At 40.8% G+C, this 13114-nt stretch overlaps 1 protein-coding gene across 3 annotated transcripts in view; it reads right to left on the bottom strand.

Annotated features, from left to right (window-relative positions):
* Positions 1 to 819: 819 nt before the first annotated feature.
* Positions 820 to 13114, bottom strand: part of LOC148160730 (NACHT, LRR and PYD domains-containing protein 3-like) — a 42226-nt gene continuing 29931 nt past the window's right edge. For 2 of the 3 annotated variants that reach the window (XM_088013134.1, XM_088013130.1), the window contains 5 exons: positions 12110 to 12283; positions 11012 to 11185; positions 8175 to 8348; positions 2289 to 2335; positions 820 to 2162 (listed from right to left, as the gene is read on the bottom strand). In XM_088013134.1, coding sequence (XP_087869260.1) covers positions 1627 to 2162; positions 2289 to 2335; positions 8175 to 8348; positions 11012 to 11185; positions 12110 to 12283 — 1105 coding nt within the window. In that variant the 3' untranslated portion in view covers positions 820 to 1626. The remainder of the gene's footprint in view (positions 2163 to 2288; positions 2336 to 8174; positions 8349 to 11011; positions 11186 to 12109; positions 12284 to 13114) is intronic. The other variant, XM_088013139.1, reaches the window with a different exon arrangement.

Raw genomic sequence — 13114 nt, forward strand, 5'->3', positions numbered from 1 at the left:
TCAGTCTGAAAAAGATCAACAGACATACAATAATATTTGTAAGTGTACAGCTTTAATAAGACTGTGGATAACAGTGCATAAATGCGTTCCTCAACATTCACATATATATAAACAGTTTCTCAAATTTATGCATTTCAAACTGCACAAGTAGTAATGAACTACGGATACAAATAAACAAATACATGAATTGGATCAGCTAGTCTGTGATTTTGACTTTGAGACTTTCTGACCACACGGGATTGAAAAGTTAGATGATGCGTTCAAGGCTGGTGAAAAGCTGGGATATCTGAGCATTAATCAGATTCAATGGAAATAATGTATTTATTTTATATTTTCGACTTGGTTCAGCAACCCAAAACCACTATAATAAAACATGCACCAATATTAAAGCTACTAAATTTTGAGAAAATTTGTTTTGTAGGCTGCACTGTCGAAATATACCAATGTAAATGCAAATGTTTTTCTTTTTCTGGAAAAACAAAAACTCCCTGAAAACTAAGAAGAGCAGCAGCGCCATTTTGTGGCAGCGGCTTAGCCTCCATCATGGAACAGAGAGCAGTGAACACAAATTGGTTCATCTTCTGCAGTGAGATCTTAATGTGCAAATAGAAACAATCTGATGTCTGTTGAAATGTACAGAACCACTTTGCATACAGAAAAGGAAAAAAATACTCATAATTACAAGATAATTATGAGATAAGATGTCAGTTACGAAATAGGATCAAGATGAATATATTTTACTGGAAATTGACTTTCAAAGTCAGAGTTGAGACAGAAAAAATGAAAAAAACTGAAAAAATGAAAAGCAAATGAATCAAATCCAATAAACAGAAAATACTTTTATTGCTCATGAAAATACAAAGTATAATTGCAGCAAATGAAGATTTGACATTTGAATCTAAGATGTGTGAAGAAAAATGGAAGCAAACAGCAACAGAAAATGTCCAGAGAGAAAAACTGTTCAACATTTCAAAGGAATCTGATGAATGAAAGGGGAAAAAAGAGAAACAAAACATCCTGATATTCAGTGTGAAGCTTTGACTGGAAACAGAAAAACAACATGTGGGTCCTGGAATCATCCTGAAATCATCCTGGAATCATCCCAGCTTCCATCTTTAAAGGACTGGAAGAGGAAAAGTTTCCAAGGAATCATTTAAAAGAGTTTCAGCCAGAAACTGATTGAATCCATAAATCTGAAAAGGTGTTTCTGAGTGAAAGAGTCAAACATGTAGAGACTGAATTATCTGTTCAACAGAAAGAGAGTTTCTCTGACAGGAGGTGTTGTGGAAAAAATGATCACCAAGCTGTGTTCAGGTGAAATCACTCAATCAGGTTTATTTGCGAATTGTGCAGAACTCAGAGATTGTAGGACAATCAGTGATGAAGCAGGTCTGGATGAAAAGCTCTGCCAGGCAGAGACACACATGAGTTTATACCAGGATAAAGAGTCCAAAACAATGACTGAGACAGTCTGAGACATGTACAAGGTTGGGAAACAAGTCCCAACCTTGTACATGTAACCCGAATAGTTATTTTGGTGAGAGTTCAACAAGCATTTTATATAACATGATCAGCAGATGTTAACTTATAGTAGTTTTTCACCACAGAGGGAAAAATTTAGACTCTTTAGACTGAACTCGTGCGCAAAAACACTGAGGAGACAGGGCGCCCCCAGATGCCAATCCCAGCGTAGAGAGGTTTAGTGAATGTGGTGTAGAAGGTGTGGATGTGGATCAGAGAGTCATCAGAGGAGACTTCATAAAAGGACAGAATGCCAGCAGGATGGTCTACATACACTGCTACTCTGTGAGAGACTGTGGAGTATGGGAGACGTGTTGTTAGGTGTTTGTGATCAAGACAGTAATATTCATCTTGGCAGGCCAGACTCCAGGAATGACTTGTCCTTCCAAATCCAGTCTCGACTCGTTCCCCCTTCTCTACTTTGTAACTCGGTGATATATTAAGCCCTCCAAACCAGTCGACCTCCCAGTAACAGCGACCAGACAGATCAGGTTTACACATCACCTGAGAATAATCATCAAATCTGTCTGGATGATCAGGATATGACTCATGTCCCCGTCCCCATCCCACCTTCCTGTTGTCTTCAGACAGTCTGAGCTCTCTGCTCACTGTGTTTGTGTCAAAGGTGAGTTGGCAGGAATCTGATGGAGAGAACAAACACAATCCAGCTGCAGTTATTGATCATTTATTGATCTTTGACTCCTGAATGAGTGATGTGACAGTTTGAGCTGCGTTGTTGTCATGAATCAGATGAAAAACACACTTACACTTCCTCAGACCTGGTTTCAGCCATCGGTCTCCAGCAGGCTCCACCCTGAAAGGAGGAGGGGGGTCAGAACATCAATCTCTTTCAGCAGCAAACATGGACATTACATGTCTCTCTCACACACACATTGTCCTCTGAGACAGGGACAGTCCAACATTTGGACATGTCCACTTGTTGGAAAAATCCAGAGAAAGAAAGAAGAGCTGAGAGCAAACAGACAGCTGGACTGTAATGATGATGATGATGGAAACATTGCAAACTGCAGTGGATGTAGGAAGGACAGTTGGTGCTGCAGCACAAATCGATGTGTGGATGTGCCAAAACTTTCTCCAGCTGAACAGAAACAAAACTGAAGGTTTTATTTTTGGACCTAAATAGGCACAATCTAGAGTTATAGATCTAGAGTCAACTCACAGCTGCACTTATCCTCCTGACTACCAGTAGTTCAAATTTGTCCTCTGTAGAGGACATTTCTAAACTTGAATATCTCCCACACACTGTATAATACTGAATTAGTTCCTTTTGGTATCTACAGAGGACATTTAGGGCTTTTCAATGATACCAAATGTGAAGGGGTGGGACTTTTGTACCGTATTTTCTGCACTATAGGGCCCACCGGATTATAAGGCGCACCTTTAAAGAATGGTCTATTTTAAAACTTTTTCCATATACAAGGCGCACCGCAATAGAACATACGCTACAGTTGGGGTTGCCACCCGTCCGGTATTGAATCTATATGTGACGCAATTTGTTCCATAATAATAAAGAAGTGGTCCCTGAGTACTTTATATAGTCGGCTGCCCCAGTCATTGTTTCACTCAAGGTGTTGGTGACCCAGAAAGCAGTTGTGCCCAACTGCTTTCTGGGTCACACAGACCATCAGACACACTGCCGCCACCATAGACATACTATAAGAGTAGACCCCGCATTGGCCGCTCCGGCGCAGGAAATACGGCGGCCATCTTGGAGCGGTATACCCTCCTACTTTGCTCAAGCAAAACAGCAGAAGATGCCTCAGCACTGAAGGATATTGTTGTTCGGATCTATGGACTATTGATGTGAGGGCTCCACAGACAACATTTCACAAGTAAGATGGACATATTATTGTGTATATATTGTGATTAGAATATTATTTTACTGTATTTATGTCCACCGGTGAGATAGCAGCTAATATTAGCTACAGTGCTTGGTGTAATACGGGTTCAGCCCCACTATGAAGGCTAACTGAGATTCTGTAAATCTAAAAAAATTATTCTCTAACATTGACTTAGATTATCTGACACAAGGGCCTATATTAGAAAGGAAACAATATAACACATATTATAAAACTTATATTATGTGTTATAACATTCACCGGCAAAGTTTACACAGGTGGTAAAGACTATTATTTATATTCTTTCACTCTGTCAAAGTAAGATACATCCTAAATCTTCCGTTTTTGTTTTGAAAATTTCCTAAAGACACGATGTGAGGAAGAAGAGGGAGATATCTATAAAGAGAGACGGATTCACTGCAGCACGGATGAATCTCATCGGATTTTGGACTCAATCTCAGCTGCTGAATCTCTCTGAAGCTGGAAATCCTCGGCTGAAAAACATTATATATATATATATATATATATATATATATATATATATATATATATATATATATATATATATATATATATATATATATATATATATATATATATATATATATATATATATATATATATATATATGACTGTATAGCTCAGTGGGTAGACACCAGTCTACCACCCGGGAGACCGGGGTTCGAATCCGGGCTGGGGGCGAGTTACAACAGTGCAATTGAGCTATGCAGTGTGGGTCCTTAGGCAAGACCCTTGGAGCTATATAGCCTACCTCATACCATGAGAGACATTGATACGCATAACATGCCGGCTCAGACGTCGCCCGGCCAAACAAGGTCTGCGTCAGGTGCTGGGGAACCAGAGCACCTTGATGAAAAATGGGCTACTGGAACAAGACGGAAATGGGCGAGAGATGAAAACATGGATCTGTTGGAATGCTACTACTCAAGTAACCCTAGTCAGAGGGGTTACATGCAAAGACTGAGGGTGGAATGGTTACTTCGACACCCACAGTCTACAATGACTGCCAAACAACTAGTAGCTCAGTGTTCCAACATCCGCAAACGGCAACTGCTATCACAACTTGAGATTGACGAGGTACAACACAAATGCTACGGCAAAAGGGAGGAGCCCAAAGGTAAGGTCAGGGGGGAGTTAACTACTCCCCACCCCGAGACTGGGTATGCAGCCCCAGTAATGAACGAACTATCAAAGCTGAACGAGACAGCAACTGACCTGAGAGAGAGAATCGTGGCCCGAATGAACACCAGGCAACCAGGCGACGCCAATTACAACGGCTGAGTGAAGTACCATCAGAAAGTCTCATTCAAGATGTGAATGCAGCATTGAAACCAATGAGCTGATATACAACTCAGCATCACTGATCCTTGAAATGATATAAGAGCAACTGTGAGACCCAATATCCATCATGGAAAAGACGGTTAGAGGCTAAGATCAAGATAACAAGGAGGGAAGTGAGCCAACTGTCAGAGCTCCAAAGAGGTGCAATGAAAAGACCAGTACCTAAGAAGTACAACCAGATGCCCATACCTGAAGCACTCGAAACTGCCAAACAAAGGCTCCAAGCCTTGGCCAGCCGCCTAAAGAGATACACAAGAGAGAATGAAGCCAGGAGGATTAACCGGCTCTTCTCCACCCAACCAGCTAAAGTGTACTCTCAATGGCAGGGTAATAACAACAGAGCAGACCCACCAAGGCTGGAGACTGAACAATACTGGAAAGGCATATGGGAAAGGGAGGCGTCCCACAACAGCAATGCACAGTGGCTAACCTCTCTACGAGAGGACCACAGCAACCTCCCTGAACAAGCCCCGGTAACCATCACTGTGGCAGATGTCCAAGAAAGAGTCTCAGGTATGAAAAACTGGACAGCACCAGGGCCTGACATGATCCATGCCTACTGGCTAAAGAAACTCACTGCCCTCCATGAGCGACTGGCAGTTCAACTGAACCAGCTGCTACAGAATGGGACTCTCTACAACATGGAAGCTCATGTCAGGCATCATAGCAGCTAAGATAAGCGGGCACATGGATAAATACATGAACACGGCACAGAAGGGCATCGGCATAAATAGCAGAGGAGCCAAACACCAACTCCTTGTAGACCACACAGTCACCCGAGACTGCAAAACCCGACACACCAACCTGTGCACCGCTTGGGTTGATTACAAGAAAGCCTATGACTCAATGCCACACACAGCATTGAATGCTTAGAGATGTACAACATCAATAGGACTCTAAGAGCCTTCATTGCAAACTCGATGGGGCTGTGGAAAACCACCCTTGAAGCCAACTGCAAACCGCTTGCACAAGTGTCCATCAAATGTGGCATATACCAAGGAGATGCTCTGTCCCCACTGCTGTTCTGCATAGGCCTGAACCCCCTCAGCCAAATCATCAACCAGACTGGCTACGGATACCGACTCAAGAATGGGGCCACAATCAGTCACCTCCTCTACATGGATGACATCAAGCTGTACGCCAAGAACGAGCGAGACATCGACTCACTGATCCACACCACCAGGATCTACAGCACTGACATTGGGATGTCATTCGGACTAGAGAAGTGTGGCCGGATGGTTACAAAGACAGGGAAGGTCATCCACACAGAAGGGGTCTCACTCCCAGAGGGAACAATAGCAGACATAGAGCACAGCTACAAGTACCTGGGAATACCACAAGCAAATGGCAACCTCGATGAGGTCACAAGGAAAGGAGCCACAGCCAAATACCTCCAACGAATAAGGCAAGTCCTGAGAAGCCAGCTCAATGGCAAGAACAAGATCCGTGCAATAAACAGCTATGCCTTACCAGTAATCAGATACCCTGCCGGAATAATTAGCTGGCCAATGGAAGAGATAAAGGCCACGGATGTTAAGACTCGGAAGCTACTAACCATGCATGGAGGGTTCCACCCCAAATCCAGCACCCTGAGACTGTACACAAGCCGTAAGGAAGGAGGCAGAGGACTAGTGAGTGTGAGAGCCACTGTCCAGGATGAAACATCCAAGATCCATAAATACATCAAGGACAAAGCCTCAACGGACGATGTGCTCAGCGAATGTCTCAATGGGGAACAGAGGACGAGGTGCTGGAGGAACCATCATGGGAAGACAAGCCCCTACATGGGATGTACCACCGACAAATAACTGAAGTGGCTGATATCAGGAAATCCTACCAATGGCTGGAGAAAGCTGGACTCAAGGACAGCACAGAGGCCCTCATCCTGGCCGCCCAGGAACAGGCACTAAACACCAGAGCAATAGAGGCTCAGATCTACCACACCAGACAAGACCCAAGGTGTAGGTTGTGCAAGGAGGCCTCTGAGACAGTCCAGCACATAACAGCAGGGTGCAAGATGCTGGCAGGGAAAGCATACATGGAACGTCATAACCAAGTGGCGGGCATAGTGTACAGGAACATCTGTGCCGAATATGGACTGGAAGCCCCGAGGTCAAAGTGGGGAACACCCCCAAAGGTGGTGGAGAATGACCGAGCTAAGATCCTGTGGGACTTCCAGATCCAAACAGACAAGATGGTAATGGCGAACCAACCGGACATTGTGGTGGTGGATAAAGAACAGAGGAAAGCCGTTGTGGTGGATGTAGCAATACCAAGTGACCACAACATCAGGAAAAAGGAGCATGAGAATCTGGAGAAATACCAGGGCCTCAGAGAGGAACTGGAGAAGGCCTGGAAGGTGAAGACCACAGTGGTGCCTGTGGTCATAGGGGCCCTCGGGGCAGTCACCCCCAAACTGGAGCAGTGGCTCAAACAGATCCCAGGAACAACATCAGACATCTCAGTCCAGAAATGTGCAGTTCTAGGCACAGCCAAGATACTGCGCAGAACCCTCAAGCTCCCAGGCCTCTGGTAGAGGACCCGAGCTCAGAGGATGAAAGAGACCACCCGCGGAGGGTGAGAGGGGAATTTTTTTTTTTTATGTATATATGTGTGTGTGTATGTATATACATACTTAAACATGTATCCAATATATATTATTCAGTATTAATCATTATTAGTGTTTGTATAGTTATATAAATATATATTATTACTAAATAATTTATTAAATAAATTATGAACGGCTGTGTGCTTTGTAATATGCTCTTCATACATCGATATCAGAATATCCCATTCCTATTCTATTGTTATAGCCACTAAGCATATTTAAATATGATGAACTATGTATTAAAAACATACTTAAAAAATACAATTGTTTATAAATGTTGCTTTGATAGATGTTTGAATATGGCTTCCAGTAACAAAAAAGTGTGTTATGATCGATTAAATGCGCTGATACGTCATTGTGCTGCTAAACACATAACGCTGACTGGAGTGGAGTACCGCTCCAAGATGGCCGCCCTAAATCTCGTCAGCGACAATAGGCGAGAGCGGTGCATGAGGCGTCTATCCTTATGTTATGTCTATGGCCGCCGCAGTCTCTGTCTCTCTTTATTAACTCAAACTTTATTAACAAACCAACATTCTGACAACTATCCCAGCATGCACCGCGTGCTTCTTATTCTACGGGCGAAAATGAAGTCAGCGGCTGCTTACCGTAGTTGCTAGACCTGTTGTGGCTCAATATTGGTCCATATATAAGGCGCACCGGATTATAACGCGCACTGTCGGCTTTTAAGGAAATTGAAGGTTTTAAGGTGCGCCTTATAATGCGGAAAATATGGTAACTTCCTTTTCTTCATTCAGAAAAATGGCGTATATCAGTACAAGCACATTCTATGGGAAAAGAAAAAGTAAGGTGCGCCTCCATACCTGAGAGATTCCAGTTTCCAGTTTGGATCCTTCAGTCCAGCCGACAACAGCTTCACTCCTGAGTCTCCTGGATGATTGTATCTCAGGTCCAACTCCTTCAGATGGGAGGGGTTAAAGGTCAGAGCTGAGGCGAGAGAAGCACAGCCTTCCTCTGAGATCAGACAGCCTGACAGCCTGCAGACACACAATTCAATACATGATGAGGACGGGGGAACCTTGGGAGAACCCAAGGAAAAAACAATGAAAGTTTATATATATATATATATATATATATATATATATATATGTATATATATATATATATATATATATATATACACACACACACACACACACACCGTATTTTCCGCATTATAAGGCGCACCTAAAAACCTTCAATTTCCTTAAAAGCCGACAGTGCGCCTTATAATCCGGTGCGCCTTATATATGGACCAATATTGAGCCACAACAGGTCTAGCAACTATGGTAAGCAGCCGCTGACTTCATTTTCGCCCGTAGAAGAAGAAGCGCGCAGTGCATGCTGGGATTGTTGTCAGAACGTTGGTTTGTTAATACAGTTTGAGTTAATAAAGTTAATAAAGAGAGACAGAGACTGCGCGGCGGCGTGTCGGATGGTCTGTGTGACCCAGAAAGAAATTGGGCACAACTGCTTTCTGGGTCACCAACACCGTGAGTGAAACAATGACTGGGGCAGCCGACTATATAAAGTACTCAGGGACCACTTCTTTATTATTATGGAACAAATTGTGTCACGTATAGATTCAATACCGTTGGGGTGGCAACCCCAACTGTAGCGTCTATTCTTGTATATGAAAAAAGTTTTAAAATAGACCATTCTTTGAAGTTTCACCTTATAATCCGGTGGGCCCTATAGTGCGGAAAATACGTTATATAGGTCATCTTGACTGATAGCATAAATTAAGTACATTTTCATCAATATTAAGGAATTACTGACTTAAAACAAGCTCCTATATCTTGCTTACCTGTAAGCTAGCTTGGTCTTATTTCAAGTTTAGTAAGATATTTGCACTGGAAAATAAATTAAAAATACTTGGTGAGACTTTGTGTTTTTGCAGTGTAGATTCATTAGTGGTAAACTTAGTGTAATCTGAACCAGAATCAGGGCAGTTTAAATATAAGCCAGGGGTTTAATTAGAACAAAGAATAAGACAAATAATTAACACATAATTATTAACAACATTAGTTTGAATATGGTACTTTTACAACGCTCATTTGCTGTATTCCACTTTTTGTGTTAGAAAATCAGTTTTCTGTTCTCAGTCAACAGTGACAGAGTTTAAATGGGGATTTATTACCTCATAGCAAAAACACACAAAAAGTAACTATTTAAAATATAAAGCTCACCAAAACCAATTTTATTAAAGTTTTCGTCCTTTCTGGTTCACATCCAGTAAGTAAAGAATCAAGGCTCTCGCTGAAATCTTTTGAATATTCTTGCATATCATTGTGCTAACGGGTGCTTAGCAATGCAGGATGTACCTGCTCTCTAGTAGTTTTGCATCATCCATGAATGATCTGTTAGTCATTTGAGTGAACTAACAGAAGGAAATTAGTAGGCCTGTCACGATAACAAATGTTGCTGAGCAATTAATTATCTCAAATTATTGCGATAACGATAATATTGTTTGAAGACCTTTTTACACTGATTTAATGGAAATGACTAATAATGCAAGCAATATTCTGCCAAAAATAGATACACTTTATTTTCAAAAGAACACATAACACTGGAACTGATAAACTAAATAAACAAAACAACCAAAAATAAAATGAACTCTCTGTCTCCATTAACAAAAAATGTACTTGAATAAAAACTAAACCAAACCAAAGTGGAAATAAAAACTACATTCAACCAAGAGTTCAGATTATGAAGTCTGTATACTATATTGGCCTTCAATAATCATTAGATTTACATAAAGATGGGCATATACGACAACCTCATGCAACTACATGATTTTTTTGCCCCAATTTTCCCCTTACAACAATGTTAGAACATTGCGCGTTCCAAGATTGTCGCTGGTGATTTCGTAACCGATCATCCTGTAGTGTGTCATGTGTTACGAATGATCGGGTCCAGTCGGTAGAACCTCCTGGCCGCTCCGATCTAAATCAGGGGTTTTCCCCGACTGGGAGCAAGAACGCAGCCTGTTGAATGTGACAGGTATCCAATCAGAAAGCGCGGGCCCAAAAAGAGAAAAGGCAGGAAGAAACGATAAAGCCGATAAATTAAAATGAGGTCGATAATTTTAATTTATCATGCGATTAATTGATTTATTGTTTATCATGATAGGCCTAAAAATCAGTTCAATAACTAATTCTTTCATTTCTCAGTTCAGATGAAGTCCGGCAGAGCTTCAGTGTTTGTGACTCCGAATGCTTCTGTCTGCCTCTGATTGGTTTACAACAAATACTGAACTGTTTCTCAGCCAATCAGAATCACTGATTGTTTTCAACCCTTTATCTCCCGGTCAAATGAATACAGTTTCAACCCTCTGTTCTAAATTATATTGATGCCTTATTATCACTAACTGTAACAGTAAATGTAGAAAAAAAATTAGATTACTCATGTCTGAAAAAAGTAACAGTGTTAGTAAAACCGCTTTTTTAAACACCATTATTCCCAGCTTAGATAACTGTAATCTCATTGACAGAGTCAAGAAATGAATCTGAGATAAAGAATAAAGCAATGGTTTGTGTTCACAGGGAACAGAGCTAAGATGAGAAAATTTGACAAATCTAATTTTATATAATATTTAAATCATCTCTGACAGCAGGTAATGTACATTAATCTGTTTTCTCCAGCATTCAGAACAGTTTACCTGAGAGTTTCCAGTTTGCAGTTTGGACTCTTCAGTCCAGCAGAGAGAAGCTTCACTCCTGAATCCTGCAGGTTGTTGTTACTCAGGTCCAGTTCTCTGAGACTGGAGGACTGGGAGCTGAGAGCTGAGGACAGAGCTTCACAGCTTCTCTCTGAGAAGTCACAGTAACTCAGTCTGAGGAGACAGAGAGAAAAATCATCCAATCAAAAGATTAGACCAACAGATAAATGCTGTTGTGAAAACCAGTTTCTTCCAAGACAAATTACCAAGGTGAAGTCATATCTTACAACAAAATGTGTTGGAAAAATGATTTATTCTGTTATTACCTCCTGGTAGGATTACTGTAATGCCTTGTATGCTGCCTTAAATAAATAATTTCTGTATTGCCTGGAAACCATCCAAAATGCAGCAGCTAGTCTTTTAGCAGGTAATAAAAAACATGAAAATCTATCTGCAGTTCTGGCTGCTCTCCACTGGCTTCCTGTTTGTTTTAGGATTGATTTTAAGATTTTATTTACTTTTAAAGTGATAGAAGGCTAAGCCCCATTATACCTCTGTGATCTTTTTAACATGCCCATTGCACTAAGAGCACATTTGTCAGCCACCATGTTCACCTAAGATGTTCCGAGATCCAAGATTAAATTCAGAGGTGATTAAATTCAGGATTTTGCAATTTGTGCCCCTAAACGTTGGAGTCGTTTACATTTTAATTCACAGATTGTTATGACTCTTAAATCTTTGTTCAACCATCTCATTTCTTTAGCATTTGATTCAAGCAGAGTTTGACATTCCATAATGACTGTTCACAGTTTGTTTCCATTTTGTTTAACTTTGCTTTTAAAATATGTGATTTTGCTTTATTGTTTAATTTGTTTTACTTTATAGAATTGTAAGTCGCTTTTGTCATCGTCCGTCATTTTTATGTGTTAAATTGTATCCAAAGAATGAAATAAAAAATAAATAAGTGGTTTGTAATCATAAAGAATAAGGTTCAGAAAAAAGAAGTTGACAAATCTGTTATGGAAATAACCATTTCATCACATCCGACAGCAGGTAATGTACATTAATCTGTTTTCTCCAGCATTGAGAACAGTTTACCTGAGAGTTTCCAGTTTGCAGTTTGGACTCTTCAGTCCAGCAGAGAGAAGCTTCACTCCTGAATCCTGCAGGTTGTTGTTACTCAGGTCCAGTTCTCTGAGACTGGAGGGCTGGGAGCTGAGAGCTGAGGACAGAGCTTCACAGCTTCTCTCTGAGAAGTCACAGTAACTCAGTCTGAGGAGACAGAGAGAAAAATCATCCAATCAAAAGATTAGACCAACAGATAAATGCTGTTGTGAAAACCAGTTTCTTCCAAGACAAATTACCAAGGTGAAGTCATATCTTACAACAAAATGTGTTGAAAAAGTGATTTGTGCTGTTATTACATTTAGGATTAATGTATCACCTTTTATGCTGGGTTAGATAAATCATCTCCGCATTGTCTGGAAACCATCCAAAATGCAGCAGCTAGTCTTTTAGCAGGTAATAAAAACATGAAAATCTATCTGCAGTTCTGGCTGCTCTCCATTGGCTTCCTGTTTGTTTTAGGACTGATTTCAACATTTGTCAGCCTCCATGTTCACCTAAGATGTTCCAAGGTCCAAGTTTGTGCCCCTAAACTTTGGAGTAGTTTACATTTTAATTTACAGTGACTTATAAATCTTTGTTCAATGCATAGGTCTCGCCAGCCGATGGTCAAATCAATCAATCAAATTTTATTTGTATAGCACATTTCAGCAGCAAGGCATTTCAAAGTGCTTTACATAATAAAAAAACACCAAAACACAAAGTCATGTAACATAGAATCAACAATCAAAACATTACATTAAATTGTTAAATTTGTAATTGATTATGTTTCAAAAGCAACTCTAAACAGGTGGGTTTTAAGTCGAGATTTAAAGGCACTCAGTGTTTCAGCTGTTTTACAGTTTTCTGGAAGTTTGGCCCAGATTTGTGGTGCATATAAACTGAATGCTGCTGCTCCTCATTTGGTTCTGGTGATGCAGATCAGACCAGAACCAGAAGACCTGAGGGGTCTAGAAGGTTGGTACAACAGCAGCAGAT

The sequence above is a fragment of the Poecilia mexicana genome, unplaced genomic scaffold, assembly GCF_051168715.1.
Source record: "Poecilia mexicana isolate PSO_F unplaced genomic scaffold, ASM5116871v1 scaffold_2, whole genome shotgun sequence".
Taxonomy (NCBI): domain Eukaryota; kingdom Metazoa; phylum Chordata; class Actinopteri; order Cyprinodontiformes; family Poeciliidae; genus Poecilia; species Poecilia mexicana.